Below are 27,476 nucleotides of genomic sequence, written 5' to 3'. Positions count from 1 at the left end.
TGAAAGTAAATGTTACCAAGTAGTGGTACTAGTTAAGTCTGACAGCTAAGTGCTGTAAACCCTTACTTTTCTGTACAGAATTTTATTTCTTTGATTTTGACTGTACCGGGTCTTGGTTGCTGCTCAGACTTTTCTCTAGCTGCAGTGAGTGGTCTCTCTGGTTGCGGTGCCCCGGCTTCTCTTGTTGCAGAGCACGGCTCTATGCACGTGGCTTCAGTAGTTGGGGCTCCGGGTCTCCAGAGCTTAATAGCTGTGGTACATGGGCTTAGTTGTTCCGTGACATGTGGGATCTTCCTGGATCACGGATTAACCCTATGTCTCCCGCATTGGCAGGTGGATTCTTTACCTCTGAGCCACCAGGGAAGCCCCTTGCTTTTCATGTGTTGTCTTTGGACCAGAATTTCAGGCATATACCAGACCTACTGAATCTAAATCTGCTTTTTAATAGGATTCCATCGATGAATCCCATGCATATTAAAGCTCGAGATGCTTTGTTACAGTAAAAGTTTGTGTTAATTTTCAGCATTTTTAAGTGATCTTTGAAGCCATTTCAGATGATGTTTATCTGTTGGAGGAGGAGTGTTAAACCACATAAGCTTGAATAAAATGGTAAAATGTAGGCTAGAAATGAGTTTTTAAATGTTTTATGCATATTATTTATACATAAAGTGGTAGTTATGAAAGTAATTAAACAACATGTAAATGCCTGTCATACAGTTTTGTGTTTGGCTTTCTTACCTCTGTTGTGGTTAACAAGGTGTAAGAGTTTATGAGCACACCTAAGTCCTGACAGAATGGATGGTGTATGCAAGTTTCATTTGTTGGATTTGGTAACTTCTCTAATTTTTACTTTTGTAATTAGTAATTCTTTAAAGTATGTTCTTTGAATAGTTTTATGGTAATTTAACTAAGCTTTTAAAAGTACAGGAGTTTTGGGACTTTCCTGGCAATCCAGGGGCTGACTCTGTGCCTCACTGTAGGGGCACAGCTTCTATCCCAGGCCAGGGAACCAAGATCCCACTTGCTGCATGGTCAAACAAATGAAAATAAAGTACAACGGTTTTATTTATCTGCCTTTAGATCTATTAAACCCTCAGCTTGCTAAGAAATTTTCCTCTTATTTTAGGGATTTGTCTCAGTTTATTTTAAAGCTCAATTTTTGCACATATAGCAAGGGAAAATGCTTTCATTTCTTGAAATTATGTAGCCAGCTCTCGATCAGCAGTTTGGAACCTTGTCTTTTCTTGATTGGCTTATTTCTCCCTGAGATTCACACAGAGAATTGGCTTCCTATTAGTACTGGCTCAGTTGCTTTTTCTCTCTCTAGGTGAGCAAGATGTCTTTAATGCTAGAACCAGAGGATTCCATATAGCCAATTTGTCTTATTTCATATCGTAAACCAAAATATTCAGTATACCTTTTATTTTTCTTAGTCTCAGTAAAATGACTATAAGCACATTTTCTGTAGAAAAAAAAAATGTAGGTACCCTAAGTGAAAGTGTCAGTCACTCAGTCATGTCAGACTCTGCAACCCCATGGACTGTAGCTCACTAGGCTCCTCTGTCCGTGGAATTCTCCAGGCAAGAATACTGGAGTAGGCAACCATTCCTTTCTCCAGGGGATCTTCCAGAGCCAGGGATCGAACCTGGGTCTCCGGCATTGCAGGCAGATTCTTTACCATCTGAGCCACCAGGGAAGCCCCCAGACTGACTTGCTTTTCTTTTTTCTTTTCTCCTGTAGAGAAATGAGCATTAAACACAAACAATTGGAATAAATAGGCTTCTATAAAGTTAGAATATCTCTACCATCATCTTTTTCTTTTGAAAAATTGTAAAATCATGATATAAAATGAGCACAGTAGCCGTGACGAATGCTGGAAGCAAAACAATGAATACAAATCAGTATCCTTGCTGTTGCTTATCTTATAAATCAACGCTCTTTATTTTTACTGTGGTTTTTCAAGACAAAAAAAATAATGCCTTTGCATCTAACTAAAACCAGAGAAGTACAAAAATCCAAAGTCCAAATGTTTGTTTGACTATTTAAGAAAATCCTGGCATAGTTTCTGTGTGGCATGAGTGAAGTTCTTAGGCTATGTAGAAATTAAAAGAACATCATGCATTTAAATGTAAATGCTTAAATTATATATATATTCTATTTTAGAATTCTGCTTCCAGGTGTTATTAAGCAAATGCTAATATGTAAATGTTTATTTCTACAGAGTGAAGATTTGAAATGGGTGGAGGAAAATATTCCCTCTTCATTCACAGATGTGTAAATATCCTCTGTTAAAGTTTGAATCTAATATTTAGGCTGTAGTATAAAGGGATAATTTTCATACTTTTTTATGTGCCTTGTAAGCCTTTTTCCTCTGTATGTTTCTGTGGGCCCCATCACTAGTAATGGACAGATTAACTTCATGCTGAAATGCAAAGAAAACATAGCCCTGCCTTGGCCTGTCTTTCTCCTTCCCTTTTCAGTGCACAACAGCTATTTTAATACTCCTGCCCTGTAAGCAGCTCCTTTTTAAATATAAGTTTATTAGGGTCAGAGTCATTTTGTTTTCACTTTATAATATGGAAAAGTTCAAACTTTTTTAATTTAAACACATGTAACCGCAATAACATGTAGCGTGGGAATGCTTTTGGAGGAGAAACATGAGCTTAGGAAAGCCAGAGTGCAGAGGAAGCCTGTTTGGGACTTGGAGCCCTTTGGGTTCTTCTTTATTGGTGTCTATATCTAACCGCAGTCCCTGGGCCGCAGACTAGTGTCTGTATGTAACTGCAGTCCCCGGGCCACGGACTGGTATTGGCAGGAGGTGGGTGACGGGCAACTGTGAGAAGCTTTATTTGTATTTACAGCTGCTCCCCATCACTCCCATTGCCTCCTGAGCACCGCCTCCTATCAGATCAGTGGCGGCATCGTAAATATAATATGCTTGAATCATCCTCAAACCATCCCCACCCCACCCCAGTCCATGGAAAAATTGTCTTCCCCAAAACTGGTCCCTGGGACCTAAAAGACTGGGGACCGTTGCTATGTGACACATGAATTCCAGGTAGCTGTTCCCATGGTAGACAACAGGATGGCTAGAGAGGATGGTTTGTTCCTTTCCCGGCTCCCATTTACTTCCTATTTAGACCATTTCTGTCTAATAAGAAGTTTAGCTCAGTGCTACCCAACATGCATGTGCTGTTTACATAGCAAGTTTAGAAACTGGACTTTACATCCACGTGTATGTGAAGTCCTTTTATATGCTTCTATAGAAATGGAGCAAAAATTCTGCAAGTCATAGAATAATTTAAACAGATCATGAGTAACCCATATGACCTGGTGTGTCTCTGATACTCACATGCTGTATATCCTGGCTTTTCTGTGTCTCTGATGAATGCGAAGGCCAGCTTGGCAGAGTGCCCCTTCCGTCTCAGTGCGCCGATTCCATCTTAGTGAGTTTTAGTCGTTTCCCTCACAGCAGGAGCCATGGCTAGTGTTTATCTGTAAATGAGGTGCCAAGCTTTCTCCTTGGCCTTCAAGGTTCTGGTTCGTATTTCCCTAAGGTAGTCGTCTCCTCTGGATTTTCCTCGACGGTATTGTTCTGAGCCATCTAAGCGGCTCCTCCTGCACATCTCTGAGGCCCCGCTTCACCTTCTTCCGTCTCTACCACGAGCTGCACTGCCAGTCGCATCTTTGGGATTGTGCATTGGTGTGACTTTCATGCAGAGACCTTGACACTAGACCTTTCCTTTGGGCTCTGCCTCTCACTGGTCCATCGCACACCGAGGCTCTCCATTTGTCTTTTCTTTTTATCCGTATTATTCTCTTTTCTGAACAAAGATTATGTTGTGTAATTTTTTCTGTTTCCAGTGCCCTTCATAGGTTTGTGTCCAGTCAATAATAACAATGACATAGGAATTAAATACTTGATTCTATAAATACCACCTTTTGTAATATGTTCACTCATCCATCTTTTAAAAAATATGTATAATTTTAATTATAGTTGTATTTATTTAAAGTGTACATGATGATTTGACGTACAGGTTCATAGTGAAAGGATGAGTACTGTCAAGCCTGTTCATCCCTCTTTCATTCTCACAAAAGCAGACGACACATGGGTTTTCAAATTAGATAGCACATCGCTAGTCAAGACATTTGTCCAGCTATTCAAAGTTAAAAATTACAGGGGCTTAAAAATAAAAATATAATTGGTTGCCCAAGTGTATAGCTTAATACATTTTTAATATAAGCACACTCATATAACCAGCACCCAGATAGCAGATCAAAAGCTGGAACATTACTAGCACCCTAAGAACTATCTTGTTTTCCTCCCAAATCATGACCCCACTCTCGCAAAGCTACTGCCCTACTGATATCTGTAACTGTAGATTACTAGTGTTGGTTTTCAAAACCTGATCCCTCAAAACTTCATACCTCCCTTCGGAGGGCTCTGTGGTATCCCAGCGCCCGTGTGAGCATGTTGAGAACAGCAGCGCCGTGCGTCTGTTGCTGGCACTGGCGTTCATTTCTGTCAGCTGCGTCTCCAGGATGGGAGTGGGTGCATCGTGGGGTATGCTGTATTCAGCTTCTGTAGAGCCACTGGCCTTTTAATAACTTTGTCAACTTTTTTTCTTTTATTTCAGAGCTCTTCCAGTGTTAGTGGATTCAGACGAGGTAAAATATTGTCTTGGAGCTATTATTTTCACAAAGTAGAAATGAATCTCAGAAATCTGAAAGTTACTTTTTTATATGATTACAAATTAAGCAGATCGAAAGACTGCATCGAGTTATGGGTAAAGTTTTGAGGAACTGGATCCTCATTTAAAACAGGAGCAAGATACCAACATGTAATAATAATATTAATATATAATAAATGCTTACTGGTATAAGAGGAGGGAAGAATTATTCTATTAAGTTTTGAGTCTGAATTTTTAACATCTTAAGATGTAAGAGTTTAGAAGACTTCAAGATGGCAATTTGTCCGAAGTAATCCCTGATAGATATTTTCCTGCAGTAAATAGAGTTTCTAACTGGTTTACATTTACAAGGTAGGGAATGTGAACAGACGATGTGGGTTTGGGGAGGTTTTGGGGGGATTAGTTGTGGGTCACCTGGATTCTTCAGTACTTTGTCACACAGCACATTCGCACTGGCGCTCTGCTTTACATTTGGTAGTGTGTATGTTTCCGTACTCTCTCCACATACCCCCACCTTCTCCTTCTCCCACCCCACCCACCCCTATGTCCATAAGTCAATTCTCTGTCTGTGGGATTTGACCATAGTAGGGTGGGAACTTCTAGGAAGGCTGCTGTATGCACATACCTTGCTATGAAACCATTGCTCTCGACCTCTTTGCAGGGTCAAGTAGCAGTAAAGACGCAGACACAGAAAACAGACTTGTGGACACAGTGGGGAGAGGAGAGGGTGGGAGGGATTGAGAAAGCAGCATGGAAACAGACATTACTGTATGCAAAATAGGTAGCCAGTGGGAATCCGCTGTACAGCACAAGGAGTTCAACTCGGTGCTCTGTTGACAACCGAGAGTGGGGATGGAGCGGGGGCGTGGGAGGGAGGGGACGTGTGTATACCTGTGGTGGATTCATGTTGATGTATGGCAGAAACCAACACAACATTGTAAAGCAGCTATCTTCCAATAAAGTCAATAATTAATGTCCCCCCCAAAAACCTTTGGACTCCTTAGGATTTATAACTACAGACGTGTATACCATGGAATTACTCTTAAAGGGGCATTTATAGTGTTCATTTCATAAATGATTGATTTCTAATTTAAAAAATACTTTAACTGGTTAAGTCAGACAAATACCTGGATGATTATACACCATAAGTAGAAGTCTGGACTATATGGTTTTTATTTTTTATATCTAATATTTCTATGTATATTGTGGCATGGAAGGCACAAAATTGTGACTACTTTATAGAGACTCTATAGAGAATTGTGTTAGGTCTTGGAAGAAGCATCAACATTTTAACGAGTATCTACCCCCACCCTTTTTTTTAAAGGAAATTATGACCAGATCTGAAATGGCAGAAAAAATGTTCTCTTCCGAAAAAATAATGTGATGGAACCCAAGAATGATGAAGGACTTCCTCAAGACTAAAAGAGAACTTTGTTTTGATATAGTGCAACAAGTTTTTATTGCATCATCTTGGAAATCTATGTGTGAAAATTAAGAATTCAGATGGTAGGAGGGTTCGGTAACCCTTTTTAAACTGACCCCTGAGTGCCAGTTTCATGTCCATTACATTGCCTACTTGGCAGTGATCTGAGAGAAGTATTATAAAAAAGATAAGTTCCCAGCTACCCTTAGCTGATGGGTGGCAGACATGTGGATTTGGGCATGTGGGTTCTCTCTCTCTCTCTTTTTTTTTTTTTCTGAAAAATATGACAATTTAAAATAACTTACTTACATCAATGTTCCTATTGTTCTTTTGCTGAGCTTCAAAAACAGTGATATGATTCTTCTGAGATGTGGTTAAATCAGTGTCTCCATCTATTGGGTTTATAGTTATATGTTGCAATAATAATTCTCTTTGACTTTCATGCTGAAGTGATTTGGTAATACTGAGTTGGCCAGAAAGTTCATTTGTTCCGTGAGAGGGTACAGGAAAACCTGAATGAACTTTTTGGCCAACCCAGTAAGTAAAAGTCGATTAATGTTGGAACATAAGGGTGTATATATGGGTAGTCTTGCTCTGGGTGTGCATGTGTGTGTGTGCACAGGTCTGTGCAAAGGCCTTGTGTGCAGCTCACATCATGCACATCAAATCGTTGATCTTCTCCGAGCTCAGGGGAACACAGTTTATGGAGAGAGAGGTCCCTTCTGAAAATCTGCTCTGCCTGTCCCCTCCCTTAGGCCAGGTGTGTACGTGCTGCTGCTGAATCTGCCTGGGACAGGTGGGGTCACCTGGCCACATGGTTCCACCGGAGCACTTCTTCCCTAGCAAGCTGGGAGGCTCATTACCAGTGAGCCTTGAGGAAACTACAACCTTCTATATCATCCTAGCATATTTGGTTTCGTAATAATACATGTATTTAACTGCATAGTAAGTATATCACTATTAATCTTGTAATTAATTTTTTAACCGTAAACCATGTTTTATACATTATTTTGTTATATATGTAATGTGTGATTTGAAAATTAAAAAAAAAAAAATTTTTTTAATGCAGAGCATGCTAAACTTGAAAAACCATTGGTTACAGTGTGACAGAAACGGTAGCTGTTTTGCTGCTTTCCTGACCAAAGATACAGGGCTAGTGGATGTTTAGAATAGGAATTAAAGGTAGAATCTTCTGTGTCTTTGTTTGAAGGAGTTCTAACCTTTGGAGTTGAGGATGACTTCAGAGTTTTTGATAAAGAAGCATCAAGGTCTTAACCAGTACAAACACTTGAATTATAACCTTCCTTTTTTTTTTTGTCCCATAGTGAAGCCACAGAACGAAATGGTTTCTTTGAAAAGGCTACCTTTTGAATTGGTTTCTCATTTGCTCATCTCATAGGGGTTAGTTAAAAAATAAAAAAGGTTTCTAGTAGTAATGACTCTTGAAAGATACTGTCAGCTGTATTTTCAGTAGTGAATATTGGGCCCTGTTGTTCTGAGAACGGCGTGGCTTTCATCATGCTTTTGCTTTTGGACATCCTTCCCAAGAAAAGAATGTCTAACAATGTGGGTTCCCTTCCTCATTTCCGTTTCTGCCACAGGAATGGACTCCACCTGAGGTGTTTCCAGCGTTTATGTCCATTTTGACCGTGGTGTATATGTGGCCCTCAGCCCAGTTGTTTCAGAGCTGGAGGTGACCATTTGCTTCTTGTTCCTAACATTTGTATCTGATACCACTCCCCAGATTTTGAAGCAGATTGGATCCCCAGCTCATATGGCTCCAGTTGAATTTTGAAATGCAGAATCCTGGGCTTCCAGCCGCAGAGGTAGTGGAGTGTGAGTAGGGAGTCAGTGGGAAGTGTGCAGTGATGAGGGTTAACACCTCTGAGGTAACCTTGAGGTGTTGATGAAAACACTTCTTTCTGCAGCTGACAAGACAAATAATGCTGTGCCTGCATAGCCAGCTACGTACCAAAATGCGGACTTTTCTCATCATCACAGAAAGCAGTATTTTCTCCTGATAACCTCATCAGAAGTGTTTTCCAAAGGACGCATGCCGTGTCTGTCACCCCTGGTGGTCAGTGTGTTGTCTCCTGAAGACTCTCAGCCTGAACCAGGTGTTCCTGTAGAATCAGGTTCCCTCATGTGCCCAGGAGGGGGCGCCCCAGAACTGTAGCCTTGGTGCTTATGAAGGAGCCCCGGGAGAAGTCACGCTCAGGAGCACTGTCAGCTCATCACCATTGCTTCTGCACAAAGACTCCAGAAACTGGCCGTCAGGGTCTTCGAGGTGGCCACACCAATTTATTCTTAGGATGCCATCAGGATGGGTCTCCTTATGAGTGCAGGGATCTGAGGGTAAGAGTCCAGTTCTCTGTGTTTCTAGGCAAAATGCCTAAGTGTTCTTACGGTGCCATTTGTGTTAGATTTCTGTGATGTATGACGTTGGCTTAAAAGGGAATTTTCATGTTTTAAGTTAGAGGAATATTAGTATCTGCTTTAAAGGAAAGTTCATTTCAAATATAAGGAAAAATAGATGAATGTGTGAATTTTTTGAGCCCAAGAGATAAGATGTTCCTATACTTTTCCTGTGAAGAAAATATTTAAAATCTTCCATATATCCTGTAGAGAGTACTAGACCTCCCCACTCTAACACAGTGTATTTGCACTACTATAATGTGAAGAATGAGGATATAAAAGATGTACATGTGATTGATTTTTATATCTTTTTTAAAAAAGGGGTTTGAATCTGTTGCACTAGACTATACATAACTGGTTTATGAGAAATGTTATACTAGCTTTATAAGCCCCTAATGTTGGAACTTGTGTCTTGGTATGATCAACAACATGCGATAAGCAATGCAAAACACCACGCCTTAAAGAAAGAAGTTTAATGTATTGGTTAAAGTACTAAAGAATGTATTTAAGTGACAAAAGGAGATTTAAGGACATGTATATTATAACATAGGAGCTCAAGAAGAAACGTCTTTAGAACTAGGAAAACATGCATTTGGGAAGAAAATTTAGGGGCTAAAGTTGTATATTTTTTATTTAAGAAGTTAAGTTATTGTATAATTTGGAAGGTGTTGCTTTGAATATAGCACAAAACTATTTCAAAGATTTTTATTTGAAAAAAACTGATGTATTTTTGTGCCTTAATATTTGTTCTGACTTAATAAAATGCTTTCTGAGATTTTGGATGATTGATTCTTGGTAATGTCTATGAGTACTAAAATTATTAAAACCTACAGGAAATGTAGACTCTGATAGATAGTAGGACGTAAACTTCTCGAAAGAGGAGGGACGACTAACACGGACCAGCGTTCAACCTCGGTAGTGACAAACGCGAATGAAAGGAGAAACTTTTAAAAACTGAAATCGATATGTTTATACTATTAAGTATTTGTAACAATTGTTTTGCTTTCAGTGTCTAAGGAAATGAGCACATCACTAGTGCCAGGCTCCTCTGTTCATGGGATTTCCCAGGCAAGAATACTGGAGTAGGTAGCCATTCCCTTCTCCAAAAGATCTTCCTGATCCAGGGATCAAACCCATGTCTCCTGTCTCCTGCATTGCAGGCAGATTCTTTATGGTCTGAGCCACCAGGGAAGCCTGGCTTCTGCATAAAAATGTTTAGTATAGCATTATTTAAAGTAGAGGAAAAAGTAAGCAAACTAAACATCACAGTAGAATGGTTAAGGAATTATAGTTTAACCAGCTACTCTGCAACCATTACATTATGAAGACTATATAATAACATAGAAATGTACTTACAAGAGATATGGCACTTCCCTTATGGCAGTGGTTAAGAATCCGCCCGCCAATGCAAGGGACATGAGTTTTATCCCTGGTCCAGGAAGACCCCACATGCCATGGAGCAACTAAGCCCGTGCTCCCCAACTTCTGAGCCCGTGAGCCGCGACGAGAAGCCACCACTGTGAGGAAGCCAGGCACCACAGCTGGAGAGTGGTCCTTGCTCACCACAGCTGGAGAATGCCCGTGCACAGCAACGAAGACCCAACCCAGCCAAAAAATTAAGAAAATTCGATATAAAGTTACATGTGACTCATGTAAACAGCAAGTAGAGAAAAGACTGGCAACAGATCACAGGGGCGCTTAGAGTGTTGAGGTTCAGCTAGGCTGTAAGTATTCAATTACATTTCAAGAGGCTAAGACAAAAAGTCTATTCGTCCTAACTTGTAGGATAGCTGCAGAGGTGAGCAGGGCAACCCTGCTCCACACGAACCCTCAGGGGCCCGAGGTGTATTTTCGTATTGTGGGCCTGCCATCTGCATTCAGCCAGCACAAGGGGAGGGTTGCTCCAGACGGGGGGCTTTGTAGGGCAAAACCTGAAAGTGGTACCCATCAATAGCACGTTTCATTAGCAAAACTCAAGTCACAAAGCCACACCAAACCACCAGGTGGGCTGGGAAACGGCACGAGCAGAATGCCTGCCTGCTATTTTTCTTTGTAATGATTGATTTATGTTTTGTCTGTGATGGGTCCTTGTTGCTGTGCGGCCTCTTCTCTAGTTGCGGTGAGTGGGGGCCGCTCTCTGGCTGCAGCGCTTGGCTTTCTCACTGTGGCGGCTTCTCGTGGGGCACAAGCTCTAGGGCCTCCAGAGCAGACTTAATAGTTGTGGCTCACGGGTTTAGTTGCTTCGAGGCATGTGGGATCTTCCCGAATCAAGGATGGAACCTGTGTCTCCGGCATTGGCAGGCAGATTCTTATTTACTGAGCCACCTGGGAAGCCCTGAATCATCACATATATGTATCAAAAAGTAAATAAACATTCCACCTTTTGTGACCCAAAATGAAGGAAGGGAGAGGGAGGAAAGAAAGTGCCTAGTGCCCAGGCCTGCCCAAGACAGCTAAGGTTAGTGTGAACGGTGATTGTTTTATACGTTACGGAGCTCAAACAGCTCAAACAGACTCCGTACAAAATTCAAACACATTCCAAGGTTTATTTACATGTGTTAAAATGAAGTTACCCTGGGCTTCTTTGGTGGCTCATTGGTAAAGAATCTACCTGCCAGTGCGGGAGACCTGGGTTCAATCCCTCGTACAGGAAGATCCGACATGCTGTGGAACAACTAAGCCCCTCTGCCCCCACTACTGAACCTGTGCTCCAGAGCCCGGGAGCCACAACCACCAAGCCCGGGAGCCACAACCACTGAAGCCCGCGCACCTAGAGCTGCGTTTCACAGCTAGAGAGGCCACCGCGATGAGAAGCCTGCGCGCCGCAGCCAGAAAGAGAGTAGCCCCCGCTTGCCACAGTCAGAGGAAAGCCGGCACAGCAATGAAGACCCAGCACAGTCAAAATTTTAAAACTTAAAAAAAATGACATTACCCAAGGCACGTCCTATGCCCCTTCAATGATAGTGGATTGACAGCTAAATTCCTACTAAGGTAACCTGGTATGCTACTGAATTCAGATGTAAATAATTTTGACAACATTTCCTTTAAATCATTTTGGGAAAGTAATAAGAAGCTGCCAGAGAAGCCTGGCGTGCTGCAGTCCCTAGGGTTGCAAAGAGTTGGACATGACTCAGCAACTAAATAACAATAAAATAAGAAACTGCAATGCAAGTGTCTGTACAGGAACACTTTTAACCTACCCTGCAGATGGTGCCAAACTATGTCTCTGAAGAGGTCTAACCTCAACATTTTTGGTCTCTAATTCTTGCCTTTAAAAAATTTGTAAATTCACTTTTACTTACCAAGTGCCAACTAAGAGGCAAAATTTTAGTTTTAAAAAATGTACACTGAGTACCACCATCACGGCAAAAAAAAAAAAAAAGGAGCCAAGAAACAAGCAAACCCCCTCAAAAAAACTAAAAACCCCTTCTCATTTTGGTATGTTTCTAGTCTCTTTCAGAATTAGAACTTGAAAGCTTGGAAGGGGCCTGTGAGCATTTTACAGATGAGAAAATGAACAATTGACTCCAGGTCCCTCTGGCCAGATTTTGCTTTTTCTCAGCTCTGGATCCTCAGGGTCAGAGGGAGAGAAATGCTATAGGGGGGTTGAACTGCACATCAAAACTCAAAATATACTTTCTATGACTTGTTTATCCCTTGCTTCTTCATTTTATATTACTGTATTTTCTTTCACTCTAGCCTCCAAATTCTTATCTCAACATAAACAGTCATAATTCTGATTCTCTGCTTCTTAATTTAATAAGTGGAGGCATAATACAGTCCAGAAAAGACAGTGTCTATTTTGTTTTGGTTTTTTAAATTTAAATTTATTTTTAATTGGATATTTTATTTTTAACACTACTGAACATACTGATAAAATACTCAATCCTTAAGTTTTAGTTTGCTTTTTTAAAAAACGAAAATTAAGTGGAGCATGAAGAAGCTGGACTTTTCACTGGGAAATTTCTTTTTAAATAATACATTTATGATTATAAAATATGTGTAGATTTCAAGTTCTGATAACGGGGAAGTACCTTTTTTTGATTGCCCAGACATCAACTCTAGATACAATTAAAATAACTACGTTGAAGATACCAGAGAGAGATAGGAACAGGAACATACTGGAAATACTGTTGGATACAGGGGATGGCACTGGGTGCCTTTCCCGTATTTACAGCTTTTACACTCAGAGCAGGCCACAGTGTGTGTCACATGCAGATCAAACCCAATTATAAAACCTGAATTTTCCTTGTTCAATTTGAAGATAGAAATTAGAAGAATCACAATAGCTAGAAAGGGAAAGGATTATTGAAAGAGAGAACCAAAGAAAGTAAGCACCACATTCTGTGTGTGCTAAGCTGTGCTTAGTCGCTCAGTCGTGTCTGATTCTTGGTTCAACCCCAGGGACTGCAGCCTGTCAGGCTCCTCTGTCCACACGGATTCTCCAGGCAATATACTGGAATGGGTTGCCATGCCCTTCTCCAGGGGATCTTCCCAACCCAGGGATCATACCGAGGTCTCCTGCATTGCAGGCAGATTCTTTACCAACTGAGCCACCAGGGAAGCCCACATTCTGTGTATAAACTTCCCAAATCACTGGCTTGCTCTGAACTGTCTTTGTATGGTACAGAGTCTAAGACCAAAGCACAGATGGCCAAGAGGCATACAAAAAGATGCTCAGCATTGCTGATCATCAGAGAAATACAAATCAAAACCACAATGAGATGTCACCTCACACCTGTCAGAATGGTTATCATCAAGCATGCCACAAATAAACGTTGGTGAGCATTAGCACACTGCTGGCGGGGATGTAAATGGGTACAACCACCATGGAAAACAGTATGGCTGCTGCTGCTGCTGCTAAGTCGCTTCAGTCGTGTCTGACTCTGTGCGACCCCATAGACTGCAGCCCATCAGGCTCCACCATCCCTGGGATTCTCCAGGCAAGAACACTGGAGCGGGTTGCCATTTCCTTCTCTGATGCATGAAAGTGAAAAGTGAAAGTGAAGTTGCTCAGTCGTGTCCGACTCTTAGCGACCCCACGGACCGCAGCCTACCAGGCTCCTCCGTCCATGGGATTTTCCAGGCAAAAGTACTGGAGTGGGATGCCATTGCCTTCTCCGAAATAGTATGGCAGTTCCTCAAAAAACTACAAATAGAACTGTTACGTCAGTCAGTTCAGTCACTCAGTTGTGTCCAGCTCCTTGCAACCTCATGGACTGCAGCACGCCAGGCCTCTCTGTCCATCACCAACTCCTGGAGCTTGCTCAAACTCATGTCCATTGAGTTGGTGATGCCATCCAACCATCTCATCCTCCATCATCCCCTTCTCCTCCTGCCTTCAATCTGTCATATGATCCAGCTATTCCACTCCCGGGTATATATAGGAAGAAAATGAAAACAATAATTTTTAAAGATACATGCACTCCAGTGTTCGTAGCAGCATTATTTAGAATAGCCAAGATGTGGAAGCAACCTAAGTGTCTACCAACAGGTGAATGGACAGAGATGTGGTACATGTATACAATGGGATATCACTCAGCCATAAAGAAGAATGAAATCCTGCCAATTTTGCACTGCAGTGTGTATCTCCATCTGGATTTATCTAATTTTTTTTCTCATGATTAGATTGAAGTTACAAATTTTTGGCAAAAGAATGTCACAGAAGCCACACATGTTTGTGCCTCAGATCAGAGGGTACAGGATATTGCTTCATTGATCTACTGTAAATTCAAAATTTTCCCTTTCTAATATATGTAGATACTTGGGGGAAGATACTTTGAGACTATGCAAAATTCCTGTTTCTGCTTAAATCCTTACTCACTGATTTCAGCATTCATTGGTGGATCATGCCTGCAACAGTTATTACTATAGTGCTCGAATGGCGCCTTTTCTATTTTTCACACTTTTTTTCTACATTTACTGATTGTAATTTTTCTATGAAGAAGAGTTGTTTCTCCTCCCTTTATTTTTATTCAGCTATGTATTTGGATCCCCATGGACTCATAGATTTGGTTCCACTTCATGAAACAGAAACCCAGCTACCAATGACTTAACCCAACAGGGGTTAATGTTTCTTAGATCACAAGACAGCCATAAGAAGCCCAGTACTGTCATGTCTCAAAGAAATCATTAAGGAAGCAAGCTCCCTCTGTTTGCTTTTTTTGAAAAAGATTATTGAAGTATAGTTGATTTATAATGTTGTGTTTAATTTCTGCTGTATAACAATGTGACTCAGTTACACATACATGTGCTCAGTCACTTCAGTCGTGTCTGACTCTCTGAGACCCCATGGACCATGGCCCACCAGGCCCCTCTGTCCATGGGATTCTCCATGCAAGAACACAGAGTGGGTTGCCATTTCCTTTTCCAGTGATAAAGTATGAAGTGAGTGAAGGGAGTGAAGTGAAGTCGTTCAGTCGTGTCTGACTCTTTGCGACCCCATGGACTGTAACCTACCAGGCTCCTCCATCCATGGGATTTACCAGGCAAGAGCACTGGAGTGGGTTGCCGTTTCCTTCTCCATACATACATATATATATATACAAATGTATATATGCATTATTTTTCATATTCTTTTCCATTATCACAGGATATTGAATATTGTTCTCTGTGCTCTACAGTAGGACGCTGTCATTTATCCATTCTCTGTGTAACACTTGCATCTGCTAACTCCAAACTCTCAATCCATCCCTCCCCCATACCCCTCCCCCCTTGGCAACTGCAAGTCTGTTCTTTGTGTCCATGAGTCTGTTTTGTAGATAAATTCATTTGCATCACATTTTAGATTCCATATATAAGTGATATCACATGGTATTTGTCTTTTGCTTTCTGATTTCACTTAGTATGATAACCTCTAGGTCCATCCATGGTGCTGCATTATTCCATTCTTTTTTATGACTGAGTCGTATTCCATTGCATATATGTACCACATCTTCTTTTTCCTTTTCCATTCGTCTGTCAATGGACATATAGGTTGTTTCCCTGACTTGCGAGTTGTAACTAGTGCTGCTATGAACATATGCCTTCTCTCTTTCTAAACCTCCATCCTAAGCACTGGACTGTAATCTCATGGTCATGGAGTTGCTGCTGCAATTCCAAGCACTGGATCCATGTTCCAAGCAAGAGGAAGAAGGACACACATCTTTGAGACTGTTTCTGTTTGTCAAGAAAGTGGCTTTCCTGGGAGCATCATCCGCTCGGCTTTACTTACATCTCATTAGTCAAAACTGGGTCACACAGCCAAGGGAGTCTAAAGAGGTGGTGTTGGGGGTATTTTTACCTGGGTATATCGCAGCCCTAGACCAAGATAGCATTGATTAGCAAGGGAAAAGATTAAGAGTGTCCTCTTGGTGCCTTGCCCCGAGTGTGTGTGTGCACAAGCTCCATCGTGTGTCTATTCACCTCATTTCCTGTTAGAGCTACAATCTGGAGGGAAAAAATATTTTCAACTTATTGACAGTGGTCACTCTATCAGCCAAAAGCCAAGAAATGGCTTGCTCAAATGAGGATAATTTGTGGACGATTTATTTACAGGATATGGACAGGATGTACAAATGCCAACCAGAGGACTGGCCTATCCCAGGGCCACTGATGAAGGCACTGTTGGTATCCCTTGGCCCGGAACAGGGGGAGGGGCTGTGGGAATCCCAAGGGAAGAGAGGGATGGAGAAGAGATTGCCTTGTAAAGAGCAGTGATTTTCTGTCAAGGGACACAGCCAGCTTGACTCAGCCTCAGGGCCTCACCCTTCTCCATCTGATCTCCCACTGTGCATTCCCAGCCTCCAAATACAACCAGAGGACAGAGAGCACGCAGGAGTGTTGATGCCATCCCTTTAGGTTGCCCTCCGGGGCAGAAAGCATCCGGAGGGGCAAATTGAATGTCACCTGGCAGAACTGTCCTGTTTTGAACAATATTAAGTACGAATAGGCCCAGTGATTAATTTCAACAATTCCTTGGAGGTTATTGTAAATAGGCCTAACTTGCATAGGTGTAATCTTTGCAGTGAAATGTAATCTTTCCCTGAAAAATTACCCCTAAAACTAATTTTTATAAACTTGCCTTTGAAAATATCAAACACTGGCAAACAAGAATAATGAGCAAATTCTTGTGTTTAGTTTCAACTGCAGCAGAAAGCGTACTCCTTGGGACCAGACACATTCAAGCGTAAATCCTGTTTCTCCCAATTACTAACCTGATGTTTGATCTTGGGCAACTAAGCATGCTAAGCCTCAGTTTCCCCATCTGCAAAATGGAAATAATAGGACCCATTTTGCTGGGTTGTGAGGGGATAAACTAGAATATTCATGAAAAGCTTAATAGAGGATCTGGCATACAGCAGGTGCTCAAGAAATGTTGGTTCCTTCTTATGTTGTCCCCATGCAGGACCATCAGAGTCAATTTAGGCAAAGATTAGTGTGTGGAACCCGGAGTAGCCTGTGGCTTATTTTCACAGGCTGTTTGCTCTTGGTAGCCTTGGCAGGTATGGGCTGTGGAGGGCCTGTCTCAATGACCACAGGTCACGGGCTGTTGCGGACAGACCAGGGGCGGTACCGAGGGGGCAGTGGGACCTTAGCAGGGTCATTCAGACTGGACGCTAGAGCATGGGAGAGAAGCCAGCCGTAGGACAAGGGAAACAAATTGGTAAGTAGGGAAAAAAATCTGTGTTGAAACTTAGGAATGCTTGAGAAGTAGAGGAAGAAGAAGGGCAATGAGAAGAGGAAAAGGAGATGGAGGAAGAGAAAGAGAAGTGGGGAGCAAGGGAGAAAAAGTGAGAGAGAGAAAGGGATGAAGGAAGCCAGAAACCAGGAAAAACTCTTTCTGTAAACAAAATTTCTGAAATCCTATGACTGAATATTTAAGTATTTAAAATGTGGGATGAAGGTTGAAGGTAGCCTATGCTGGAAACAGCCCTGCTCTGGAGATCCTTGAGTCTGCAAACCATAGACCAGTCACTCAGCCACTCCCAGCTTTCATTTTTTCATTGGTGAACTCAGGAGTGTCTTCACGTCGGTGCATCCATTCAGAGGGCACGGCAGGAGCAAAGTTCTCAGGCACTTCTGCCTGGCTCCAGCACAAGCAGGCACAGGGCCGAGAAGCCTTGGTTTTGGGGGTGGCAGTAGCCATGTAAACATCAGGTGGGATAAAATACAAAATAAACACAACCTCATTGACCAGAAGAAATTCTTTTCTAGAGGTGGAGGAGGGGAGAATACAAAGATGGGGACACTGGGCTTTGGCAAAGACAGCAAACACGAGCGATGGAGGCAGAAATACCCTATTTGCACAGGCTGTGGGTTCCGCCCGGGCTCCTTGGCCCCCTCCACCTGGACAGGGAGGAGCAGTGTATTGTCCAGTGTCCTTCAAGCCGCCTCCCCACGAGCGCAGGTAACAGTTTACAGGCGCGCTCTCCTTCCCCCGGCGGGAAGGTGGCGGAGCAGCCCGGCCGGACTTCCTGGATAGTGTCTGCCCAGGTGGCCAGCCTGCAGCAGGCCTCTCGTTTTCCACGGGACTCCAATTTCCCCCTCTGCCTTCCAAAAGAAAACAGTTCGGCTCTAAGGCTACGTAGCCTTCTGAGCTCCATGCCTTGAGCTCTGAATGGGCTCTGCTAAATGAAAGTTGGAAACAGGAAAAATAGATTTGAGGCTTGGCCAGACTTGGTGTGCACCATGACATCTGCAGTGTTGCCTTCTGAAACATTCTTCCAGTCAGAACTTAAACAGTGTTTTCCAGGAGCTTGGAGCTGAGGTCATCTGGATCCTCCCACAGTCCCTGGATGCAGGGGGACTCAGACTGCTAATGTCTGTCCTGCCCAGCGGCGTGTCCCACCCAACCTCAGCAAAACATCCAGTGTTCCCCTGCTTCCCAGTTCAAACTGTTTCTCCTTCCACTGGGGAGTGGAGGGCAGCAGATGAGGAGGGCTGCTGATTCTGAGTCACTGTGCTTGAGTGTTCTTGTACTCCGATAGCAGTTCTCGGGTGGGGAACTCGGTCTGAGTTCATGAAGTCCATCTCGCGCCCACACTAGTTCTGACTTCCGAGTGCCGGGGAGGAAAACGTCCGCGCGCGCGCGCTCTGAAGTTGGACAGACCTGGATTTGAATCTCGCTTGCAGTTGGATGAGGTCAGCCTCAGTGTCCCCGGGCTGGAAAGGGGCGGGTCACGAGCGACCCGGCGCTGGGATGGGCTCCGGGGCTCCGCACGCACGTGTGCGCCGCTTCGGCCGCCTCCCCCGCGAGGGCGCTCAGGATGCCGGCGCTCGTCCTCTGCGTCGCGCCGGGCCTCCTCTGGGAGCCGCGCGGGTTGGGCGCGCTCCCAGGCGCATTCCTGGCCGGGCAGCCCCTCCTCCTCGGCTTTGGCCAAGGGGCCGGCGCCTCCCCGCCTCGCCGGGACTGTCTCGTGCAGGCGGCAGCGGACGCTGGTGGCCGCGGGAGCTCCAGGTCCGCGCGCGGCGCACCTGGATCCGGGACTGCGCCTCTCGAGCGCGGCGGGCCGAGCTGCGCTCCCGGGCTCCCGCTTTCCTCCCTACCCGAGCCGATCCGGACCGAACGGAGCCCGGTTCCCCTCAGGGGCGGCCGCGACATCGGTTGGGACAGTCTCGGCGGGGGCGGCAGACCAAGTTATCTCCCCTTCCCAAGCGGAAAGGTTCCGGTTGGCAAAGATGGTGCCCAAGTGTCCCCGGGTGCTCTTCCTTCTGCTGCTCTTCCTCGCCTGCCCCGAATCGCGGGCTTCCCAGGTCAGTGTCCCTCCCGCCAGTTCCCTGATCCTGCTTGCAGGGGAGGCCACGCCGAGGCCGAAGGACCTTGGCTCGCCACATTCCACCGGAATGCTCGGGCCGGGGGCTTGGAGCCAGGCTGGGACTGGGATTCCGTTCCCGCATCTGTCATCGGATGCATCGCGGGCCGGGCGTCTGGGAGGACCCGGGCTGGTCTGAGCACTTGGTGCGAAAGCCTCGGTCCGCTGGGGGAGAGAGAGACAGAGACACAGACAGAGAGAAGGCTCTGCCTGAGAAGAACTCATGAGACGTTGGTCCTCCTCGGGTCTCCAGAAGAGCTCCCCGCTCACCGGATTAGAGTAAAGGATGTCCCCTGCCTTCAACTTCCAACACTTAAATTTCTAACCGAAATATCCTTCTTCCCACCAACTTTAAAAAAAAAAACAAAACACTTTTTTTTTTTTTTTTAACACCAAAAACATTTTGTACTGGGGGTATGGCCCTGGTGGCTCAGATGGTAAAGAATCTGCCTTCTTCCATGTGGGAGCCCCAGGCTCTATCCCTGGGTGGGGAAGATCCCCTGGAGGAGGGCATGGCAACCCTCCACTCCAGTGTTCTTGCCTGGAGAATCCCATGGACAGAGGAGCCTGGTGGGCTACAGTCCATGGGATCGCAAAGAGTCTGACAGGACTGAGCAACTAACATCATAATAGCCAATTTAAGCGTGTGGCTCCCACCACCAACTTTCTTAGCAGTTCATAGCACTTCCCAGGCAGGGGTGGACGGGAAGGTGTCTGAAGCAGCTTCACTCTGAGCCTAAGGGACCTTAGATTTGGGACTAAGTTTCTTTCCCAAACTTACAGGCAGCTTTCCCTTAGGTTTTCTCTCCCTGACTTGTGGCTATTGGAATCCTGATGGATTTATGTACTTGAACAGATTCACTTTTACATTAAGCAACAAGGATTGATAGTAAAAATTAAGATAAAAATGCAGATTAAAGGGATGGTCCAGTGGTTAAGACTCCTCACTTCCAAAGCAGGGGGAGCCGTTTGGATCCCTGGTCAGGGAACTAAGGTCCCACATGCTGCAGCATTGCTGTAGAAAAAGAAAAAAGAATTCAGTGAAAAGTGCTCTTTCAAAGGTAAGATTCGACCTGCTGAATTCCAAGCCAGCTATCACCAGACTGGTTCTGAAAACCTGAGACCCCTCCATCTGTGACCACGTGTTCTGTGAGTTGTAGGGCAGCTACCCTGACAATACCATCCACAGCAGTAACAGTAATGGCAGTGTGCGTGTGTGTTCAGTCGCTCAGTCCTGTCTGACTCTTCGCGACCCCATGGACTGTAGCCTGCCAGGCTTCTCTGTCAGTGGGATTTCCCAGGCAAGAATCCTGGAGTGGGTTGCCCGTTCGGAAGGAAAGCTTGCCGAGTGACGGATGAACGCCTGTTTCTTTGCTAAGCATCTCCCAGCTCTTTATTCTCAGAGCAGCCTTGTGGGTTGGAACTGTCACCACCCCCATTTTGCAGACGAGGGAGCTGAGGCCCAGGGAGACTGTGACTTACTCAGGGTCACACAGCCTCACCTCTGTCTTTGGGGTCTAAGCCTTTCCCCTTCTCCACAGACTCTCACCCATGAACTGAATATCTGAACCAAGCAGGCATATCGGTGGCCATTTAGAAGCCCTTGGGATGCAGGAAGGGAGAATTTAGCTCAGACCAAAGTTGGTCCATCTTAGTGTGGAAGGGGGTGAGGTGCCAGGCCGCAGAAGGTCCCCACAAGGAACCCACCAAGCAGAACAATAAGGTTGCCCATTGCAGATTACAAAACAGAGCCTCAGGCCCAGAGTGCGAGGCCAGGAGCACACGGAGGTGCATCTCTTAGTTGGCCCCCCACCCCGGGCCAGCAGAGGGGGCAGGGTAGACAGGATGCTGGAGGGGGGCTCTGTCCTGCTGTTACTTGCTCTCTCAAGGTTACCTGGACAAAGTGAAACCTTGGCAGTTCTCAGATGTTTGCAGCTGCTGTTCAAATAGGGAAGTAAGCTCTTTCAGGCTGTGTTCTTGGGGGAAGATCTGGGTCCCATCCCTTCCCTGCCATGTCCAGGCTTCCTCAAATTCCTTATCCTCTAAACCTTGATTTCTTTACCTGCAAAAGCACTGCCTCACTGGGCTTGGTGAGAGGGAAAGGGAGCAGAAGGGATTCTCCATGGAAGTTAGTTTAAAAATTCTAGTGAAACTGTCCTTTGCCCAAAGTCCTGTGTAGGTTGCGGAATCTCACCCCCAGTCCCTGTCTGGCTTTTTATCACATCTGTCCTGAGCCACTTTGAAAGACTTTTGAGATCTGCTGTTGGAGAACCGGTGGTCCTGGGAAAGGAGTGGAGGTTGAGCAGTGCTAGGATCCCATAAATGCGGGCCCTTTTCCAACACTGCTGCCCACTCTGTGGTCTCGCCCTAGGAAGAGAGACAGCCTTGCGGGGGAGACAGGAAAGGAAGGACACTTAACAAAGCGCCATGCCTCACCCTTCTCCCGCATGGTGGCCCTCACCCTCCTCAGTGGCTGTGGGGCGCGGGTGTAGTATTCAGAATAGTTCCCTCTCTCCCAAACCTCTCCTTGTGATCAGTTGTCACAGGGTTCCAAAATCCACTGTTAGAGATTCATTCTTTTGACTGCCTACTCCCATTGGATACATTGCTTTTTGGAGTTTATTGGGGAAAAAATGTCTCTAGTGTATGTTTCCATGAGTTTAACCTTAGAGCTATGCTCTATACTTGGCCATCTCCACCACAGTCAGGAGCCAGAACGGTTCCACCACTCCAGAATGACGTCATGATGCCCCTATGTAGGCACATGTCTGCCCACCGCAGCCCCTGGCATCACTGATCTGTTCTTCATCATTATAGTTTTTCATCTTCATAATGTCATATAAATGGAAGCAAAAAGTACATAGACTTTTGATTCTGACTTCCTTAACTTAGTGCAATGTATCTAAGATTCTTCCATGTCATTCTGGGAATGCACAGTTCCTTCCTATTGCTGGGTAGTGCTCCACTGTGTGGACATATCACAGTCAGCTCAGCCATTGAACTTAATGACTCCCATGCTGTCAATTTCAATTTTCGGTGACTATGATTAGAGCTGCTATAAACATTCCCCATACAGCTTTTTGTGGAATGTAAACACTCATTTCTCTTGGGTAAATGTCTAAGAGTGGGATTGCTGGGTCATTTGGTATCTTTAACTTTGTAAGAAGCAGCTAGGCTATATTCCATTCAGTTTTATCATTTTCAGGATCTTCCCTGGTGGCTCAGACGGTAAAGCGTCTGCCTATAATGCCTACCATGTGGGAGACCTGGGTTCAATCCCTGGGTCAGGAAGATCTCCTGGAGAAGGAAATGGCAACCCACTCCAGTATTCTTGCCCGGAAAATCCCATGGATGGTGGAACCTGGTAGGCGACAGTCCATGGGGTCGCAAACAGTCGGACACTACTGAGCGACTTCACTTTATCATTTTACGTTCCTACCAGCAATGCGTAAAAAGCCTAGTTACCCTGCATCTTCACCAGCACTTAATATTATTAGGTTTGTTTATGTGTCTCCAAGTCACTCTAATGGGTATGGAATGATGTCTCATTTTGGTTTAAATGCCCATTTCTCTAATGATTGGTAATAGTGGCATCTCTTCATGTGCTTATTTAACATTTGGATAGTCTACTGGGTGAAGTGTCTCTCCAGGCCCTCTGCCCATTTTCCAAACGGGTGGTTTGTTTTCTTATGGTTAAGTTTTAAGTATTCTTATATTTTGTATATTTTAATTAGAAATCCTTTTTTCAGGTGTGTGAGTTGCTAATATTTTCTGCAGCCTGTCTTTTTAAAGTTTTATTAATTATTTTTTTATTTTTTAATTTTATATCAGAGTATAGTTGATTTACAATGCTGTGTAGTTTCAGGTACACAGCAAAGTGATTTAATTATACATGTTCCTCTATCCGTTCTTTTTCACATTCTTTTCCCATATGGATTATAACAGAGTATTGAGTGTAGTTCTCCATGCTCTACAGTAGGTCCTTGTTGGCTATCTATTTTATATAGAATAGTGTGTGTATGTTAATCCCAAGCTTCTACTTTATCCCTCTCCCCTCACTTTCCCCTTTAGTAACCATACATTTGTTTTCTAAGTCTTTGAGTTTGTTTCTGTTTTGTAAATAAGTTCATTTGTATCATTTTTATTTTTAGATTGTACGCGTAAGTAATATCATATGGTATTTCTCTGACTTCACTTCATTTAGGATGATAATCTCTAGATCCATCCATGTTGCTACAAATGGCATTATTTCATTCACTGCAGCTTGTCTCAACAGTGTCTTTTCCAGAGGAAAGGTTTTTAATGTTGATGAAGTCCAACTGATTAATTTTTTATTTTTATAGATTTTGCTTTTGGTTTAAGTATAAGAACTCTCTGACTTTGGATCATTAAAGTTTTCTCGTATGTTTTTTTTCTAAAATTTTTATAGTTTTGTTTCTTTACATTTTGATCTGTGATCTGTTTTGAGTTAATTTTTATATAAAGTGTGAAGTTTATGTCAAGATACTTGTTTTTTTATTTATTTTTTTATTTTTTCAAGATACTTCTTTTTAAAGGCAGTTCTGAATTGAAGGGGTTTCCCAGGAGGTAAAGAACCTGCCTGTGAATGCAGGAGATGTAAGACATGTGGGTTCGATCCCTGGGTCTGGAAGATCCCCTGGAGGAGGGCATGGCAACCCACTCCAGTATTCTTGCCTGGAGCATCCCATGGACAGAGGAGCCTGGTGGGCTATAGTCCCTGGGGTCTCAAAGAGTTGGACATGACCAAGAACATACACATGTACATATATGGCATTTTAATATTGAGTTTTCCAATGACATGAAAATTACATGTCTTTCCATTTATTTAGATCTTCCTTAATTTTTTTCATCAGTATTTTAAAATTTTCAATGTGAATATGCTTTGTTAGATTTAAAATCTAAGTATTTCATCTTTGGAGCTATTTTAAGTAGTATTAGTTTTAAGATTTTTTAATTCCAATGCTATATTCCTAGGCTACGGAAATTCAGCGGGCTTTTCTATGATGACATGATATCCTATGACTTTGTGGAACTCACTTATTAGCTATAGGGATTTCTTTTTGTAGATTCCCTCAGATTTTTTTACATAAACAATCAGGTTATCTGTCAGTCAGTCAGTCAGTTCAGTCGCTCAGTCATGTCCGACTCTTTGCAACCCCATGAATTGCAGCACGCCAGGCCTCCCTGTCCATCACCAACTCCCGGAGTTCACTCAGACTCACGTCCATAGAGTCAGTGATGCCATCCAGCCATCTCATCCTCTGTCGTCCCCTTCTCCTCCTGCCCCCAGTCCCTCCCAGCATCAGGGTCTTTTCCAATGAGTCAACTCTTTGCATGAGGTGGCCCAAGTACTGGAGTTTCAGCTTTAGCATCATTCCTTCCAAAGAAATCCCAGGGCTGATCTCCTTCAGAATGGACTGGTTGGATCTCCTTGCAGTCCAAGGGACTCTCAAGAGTCTTCTCCAACACCACAGTTCAAAAGCATCAATTCTTCGGCACTCAGCTTTCTTCACAGTCCAACAGGGGCAATTTTATTTCTCCCTTTTTTATACATGTGCCATTTATTTATTTGTTTAGCCTGATTACACTTATTAAACTTCTAATACTGTGTTGAGTAACAGAGTGGACATCCTTGCTGTGGGAAGGATGTGTTCAGCTTTTTTGTCTGTTTTTTAAATATTTATTTTATTTATTTATTTGGCTGCACTGGGTCTCAGTTGCAACATGTGGGCTCTAGTTCCCTGATAAGGGATGGAACCAAGGCCCCCTGCCTTTGGAGTGGAATGTCTTAGCCACTGGACCACCAGGAATGTCCTGCATTTAGTTTTTTAATGTTAAGTGGGATGCTAGGCTGTAGGTCTTTGTAGAAGCCATTTGTCAGGTTAAGGTTTTCTAGCCATAGCTTAATAGAGTTTTTATTATAGTTCAGTTCAGTTCAGTAGCTCAGTCATGTCCGATTCCTTGCAACCCCATGGACTGCAGCACACCAGGCTTCCCTGTTCATCACCAACTCCCAGAGCTTACTCAAACTCATGTCCATTGAGTTGGTGATGCCATCCAACCACCTCATGTCCCCTTCTCCTCCTGCCTTCAATCTTTCCCAGCATCAGGGTCTTTTCAAATGAGTCAGTTCTTCACATCAGGTGGCCAAAGTATTGGAGTTTCAGCTTCAGCATCAGTCCTTCTAATGAATATTCAGGACTGATTTCCTTTAAGATTGACTGATTGGAACTCCTTGCAGTCCAAGAGACTCTCAAGAGTCTTCTCCAACACCACAGTTCAAAAGCATCAATTCTTCAGTGCTCAGCTTTCTTTGTGGTCCATCTGTACATGACTACTGAAAAAACCATAGCTTTGACTAGACAGACTTTTGTTGGCAAAGTAATGTGTCTGCTTTTTAATATGCTGTCTAGGTTGGTCATAGCTTTTCTTCCAAGGAGCAAGTGTCTTTTAATTTCATGGCTGAAGTCACCATCTGCAGTGATTTTGGAGCCCAAAAAAATAAAATCTGACACTGTTTCCATTGTTTCCCCATCTATTTACCATGAAGCGATGGAACCGGATGCCATGATCTTTCTGAACATTGAGCTTTAAGCCAACTTTTTCACTCTCCTCTTTCAGTTTTATCAAGAGGCTCTTTAGTTCTTCTTCACTCTCTGCCATAAGGGTAGTGTCATCTGCATATCTGAGGTTATTGATATTTCTCCCGGTAATCTTTATTCCAGCTTGTGCTTCACCCAGCCCAGAATTTTGCATGATGTACTCTGCATATAAATTAAATAAGCAGGGTGACAGTATACAGCCTTGATGTACTCCTTTTCTGATTTGAAACCAGTCTGTTGTTCCATGTCCTGTTCTAACTGTTGCTTCTTGACCTGTACACAAATTTCTCAGGAGGCAGGTCAGGTGGTCTGGTATTCCCATCTCTTTTAAGAATTTCCAGTTTGTTATGATCCACACAGTCAAAGGCTTTGGCATAGTCAATAAAGCAGAAGTAGATATTTTTCTGGAACTCTTTTGCTTTTTTGATAATTGAATGGATGTTGGCAATTTGATCTTTGGCTCTTCTGCCTTTTCTAAATCCAGCTTGATCATCTGGAAGTCCATGGTTCACGTACTGTTTTTGCTAGCATGTGAGATGAGTGCAATTGTGCAGTAGTTTGAGCATTCTTTGGCATTGCCTTTATTTGGGATTGGAATGAAAACTGACCTTTTCCAGTCCTGTGGCCAGTGCTGAGTTTTCCAAATTTGCTGGCATATTAAGTGCGGCACTTTCACAGCATCATCTTTTATTATTGTGATGATATTATAGCATCATCACAGCATCTTTTATTATAAATGGATGCTAAATCTTATCACATGCTTTGTCTCCCTCAACTGATATGATCTTGTGGTTATTCTTCAGTCTGTTATTAAAGTGGATAACGTTGATTGACTTTTTAAAATTGAATTAAAAACTTTATTTGTAGTATAATTGATTTACAATGTCATGTGATTTTCTAATTTTGAAACCAGCCTTGCACTCCTAGATAAACCCTAATTGAATCATGTCATCTTATACACTGTATCTATTTCTGGATTCTGCTTGCTAATGTTTTGTGAGAATTCTTGTATCTTGTTGATGAGGGATATTGATATATAGCAGGGGTCAGCAAACTATAGCCCATGAAACATATCCAGCCCAATGGTGCTCAAATCTGGCCACGCTGATTCCCTTACACGTCAGCATCGCTGCTTTTTGTAGTACAACTGTACAGGTGAGTAGTTGCAACAGAGACTATGGGCTGCAAAGTTGGAAAATTTGACTCTCTGGCCCTGTTTCTACAGACAATTTGCTGACCCCTCGTCTGTGTATTTCTTTTCCTGTCTTTGCCTGGGTGCGTTACCATAACACTGGCTTCCTAAAATGAACTGTGGGTTGTCCCTTCTTTCTGTTTTCCGGAAGAGACTACGTAGAGGTGGTGTCAGTTCCTCTCACAGTGTTTGATAGAATTGACCAATGAAACCATGTGGGCTTGGAGATTTCTTTTCTGGAAGATTCTTAACTATGGATTCAGTTTCTTTGACAGATACAAAACTCCTTCGAATAGCTTTTTTTTTTTTTCTTGGGGGGGATTTTTGGTAGTTTGTGGC

General features: G+C 43.4%; 2 protein-coding genes across 7 annotated transcripts in view; both read left to right on the top strand.

Annotated features, from left to right (window-relative positions):
- TMEM87B (transmembrane protein 87B) overlaps positions 1 to 9,304 on the top strand; it is a 51,185-nt gene extending 41,881 nt beyond the window's left edge. For 3 of the 5 annotated variants that reach the window (XM_055539286.1, XM_055539287.1, XM_055539288.1), the window contains exons 17-19: positions 2,222 to 2,274; positions 4,638 to 4,668; positions 6,016 to 9,304. In XM_055539286.1, the coding sequence (XP_055395261.1) occupies positions 2,222 to 2,274; positions 4,638 to 4,668; positions 6,016 to 6,075 (144 nt within the window). In that variant the 3' untranslated portion in view covers positions 6,076 to 9,304. Of the gene's footprint in view, positions 1 to 1,740; positions 1,895 to 2,221; positions 2,275 to 4,637; positions 4,669 to 6,015 lie in introns of those variants that run through there. The other 2 variants (XR_008700111.1, XM_055539289.1) reach the window with 2 other exon arrangements.
- Positions 9,305 to 18,895: 9,591 nt separating this feature from the next.
- FBLN7 (fibulin 7) overlaps positions 18,896 to 27,476 on the top strand; it is a 57,213-nt gene continuing 48,632 nt past the window's right edge. For both annotated transcript variants that reach the window (XM_055539052.1, XM_055539051.1), the window contains exon 1: positions 18,896 to 19,263. In XM_055539052.1, coding sequence (XP_055395027.1) covers positions 19,189 to 19,263 — 75 coding nt within the window. In that variant the 5' untranslated portion in view covers positions 18,896 to 19,188. The remainder of the gene's footprint in view (positions 19,264 to 27,476) is intronic.

Source organism: Bubalus kerabau, chromosome 11, assembly GCF_029407905.1.
Source record: "Bubalus kerabau isolate K-KA32 ecotype Philippines breed swamp buffalo chromosome 11, PCC_UOA_SB_1v2, whole genome shotgun sequence".
NCBI classification, from domain to species: Eukaryota; Metazoa; Chordata; class Mammalia; order Artiodactyla; family Bovidae; genus Bubalus; species Bubalus kerabau.
Note: the sequence above shows the minus strand (reverse complement) of the source record. Positions and strands in the feature narration are given on the sequence as shown.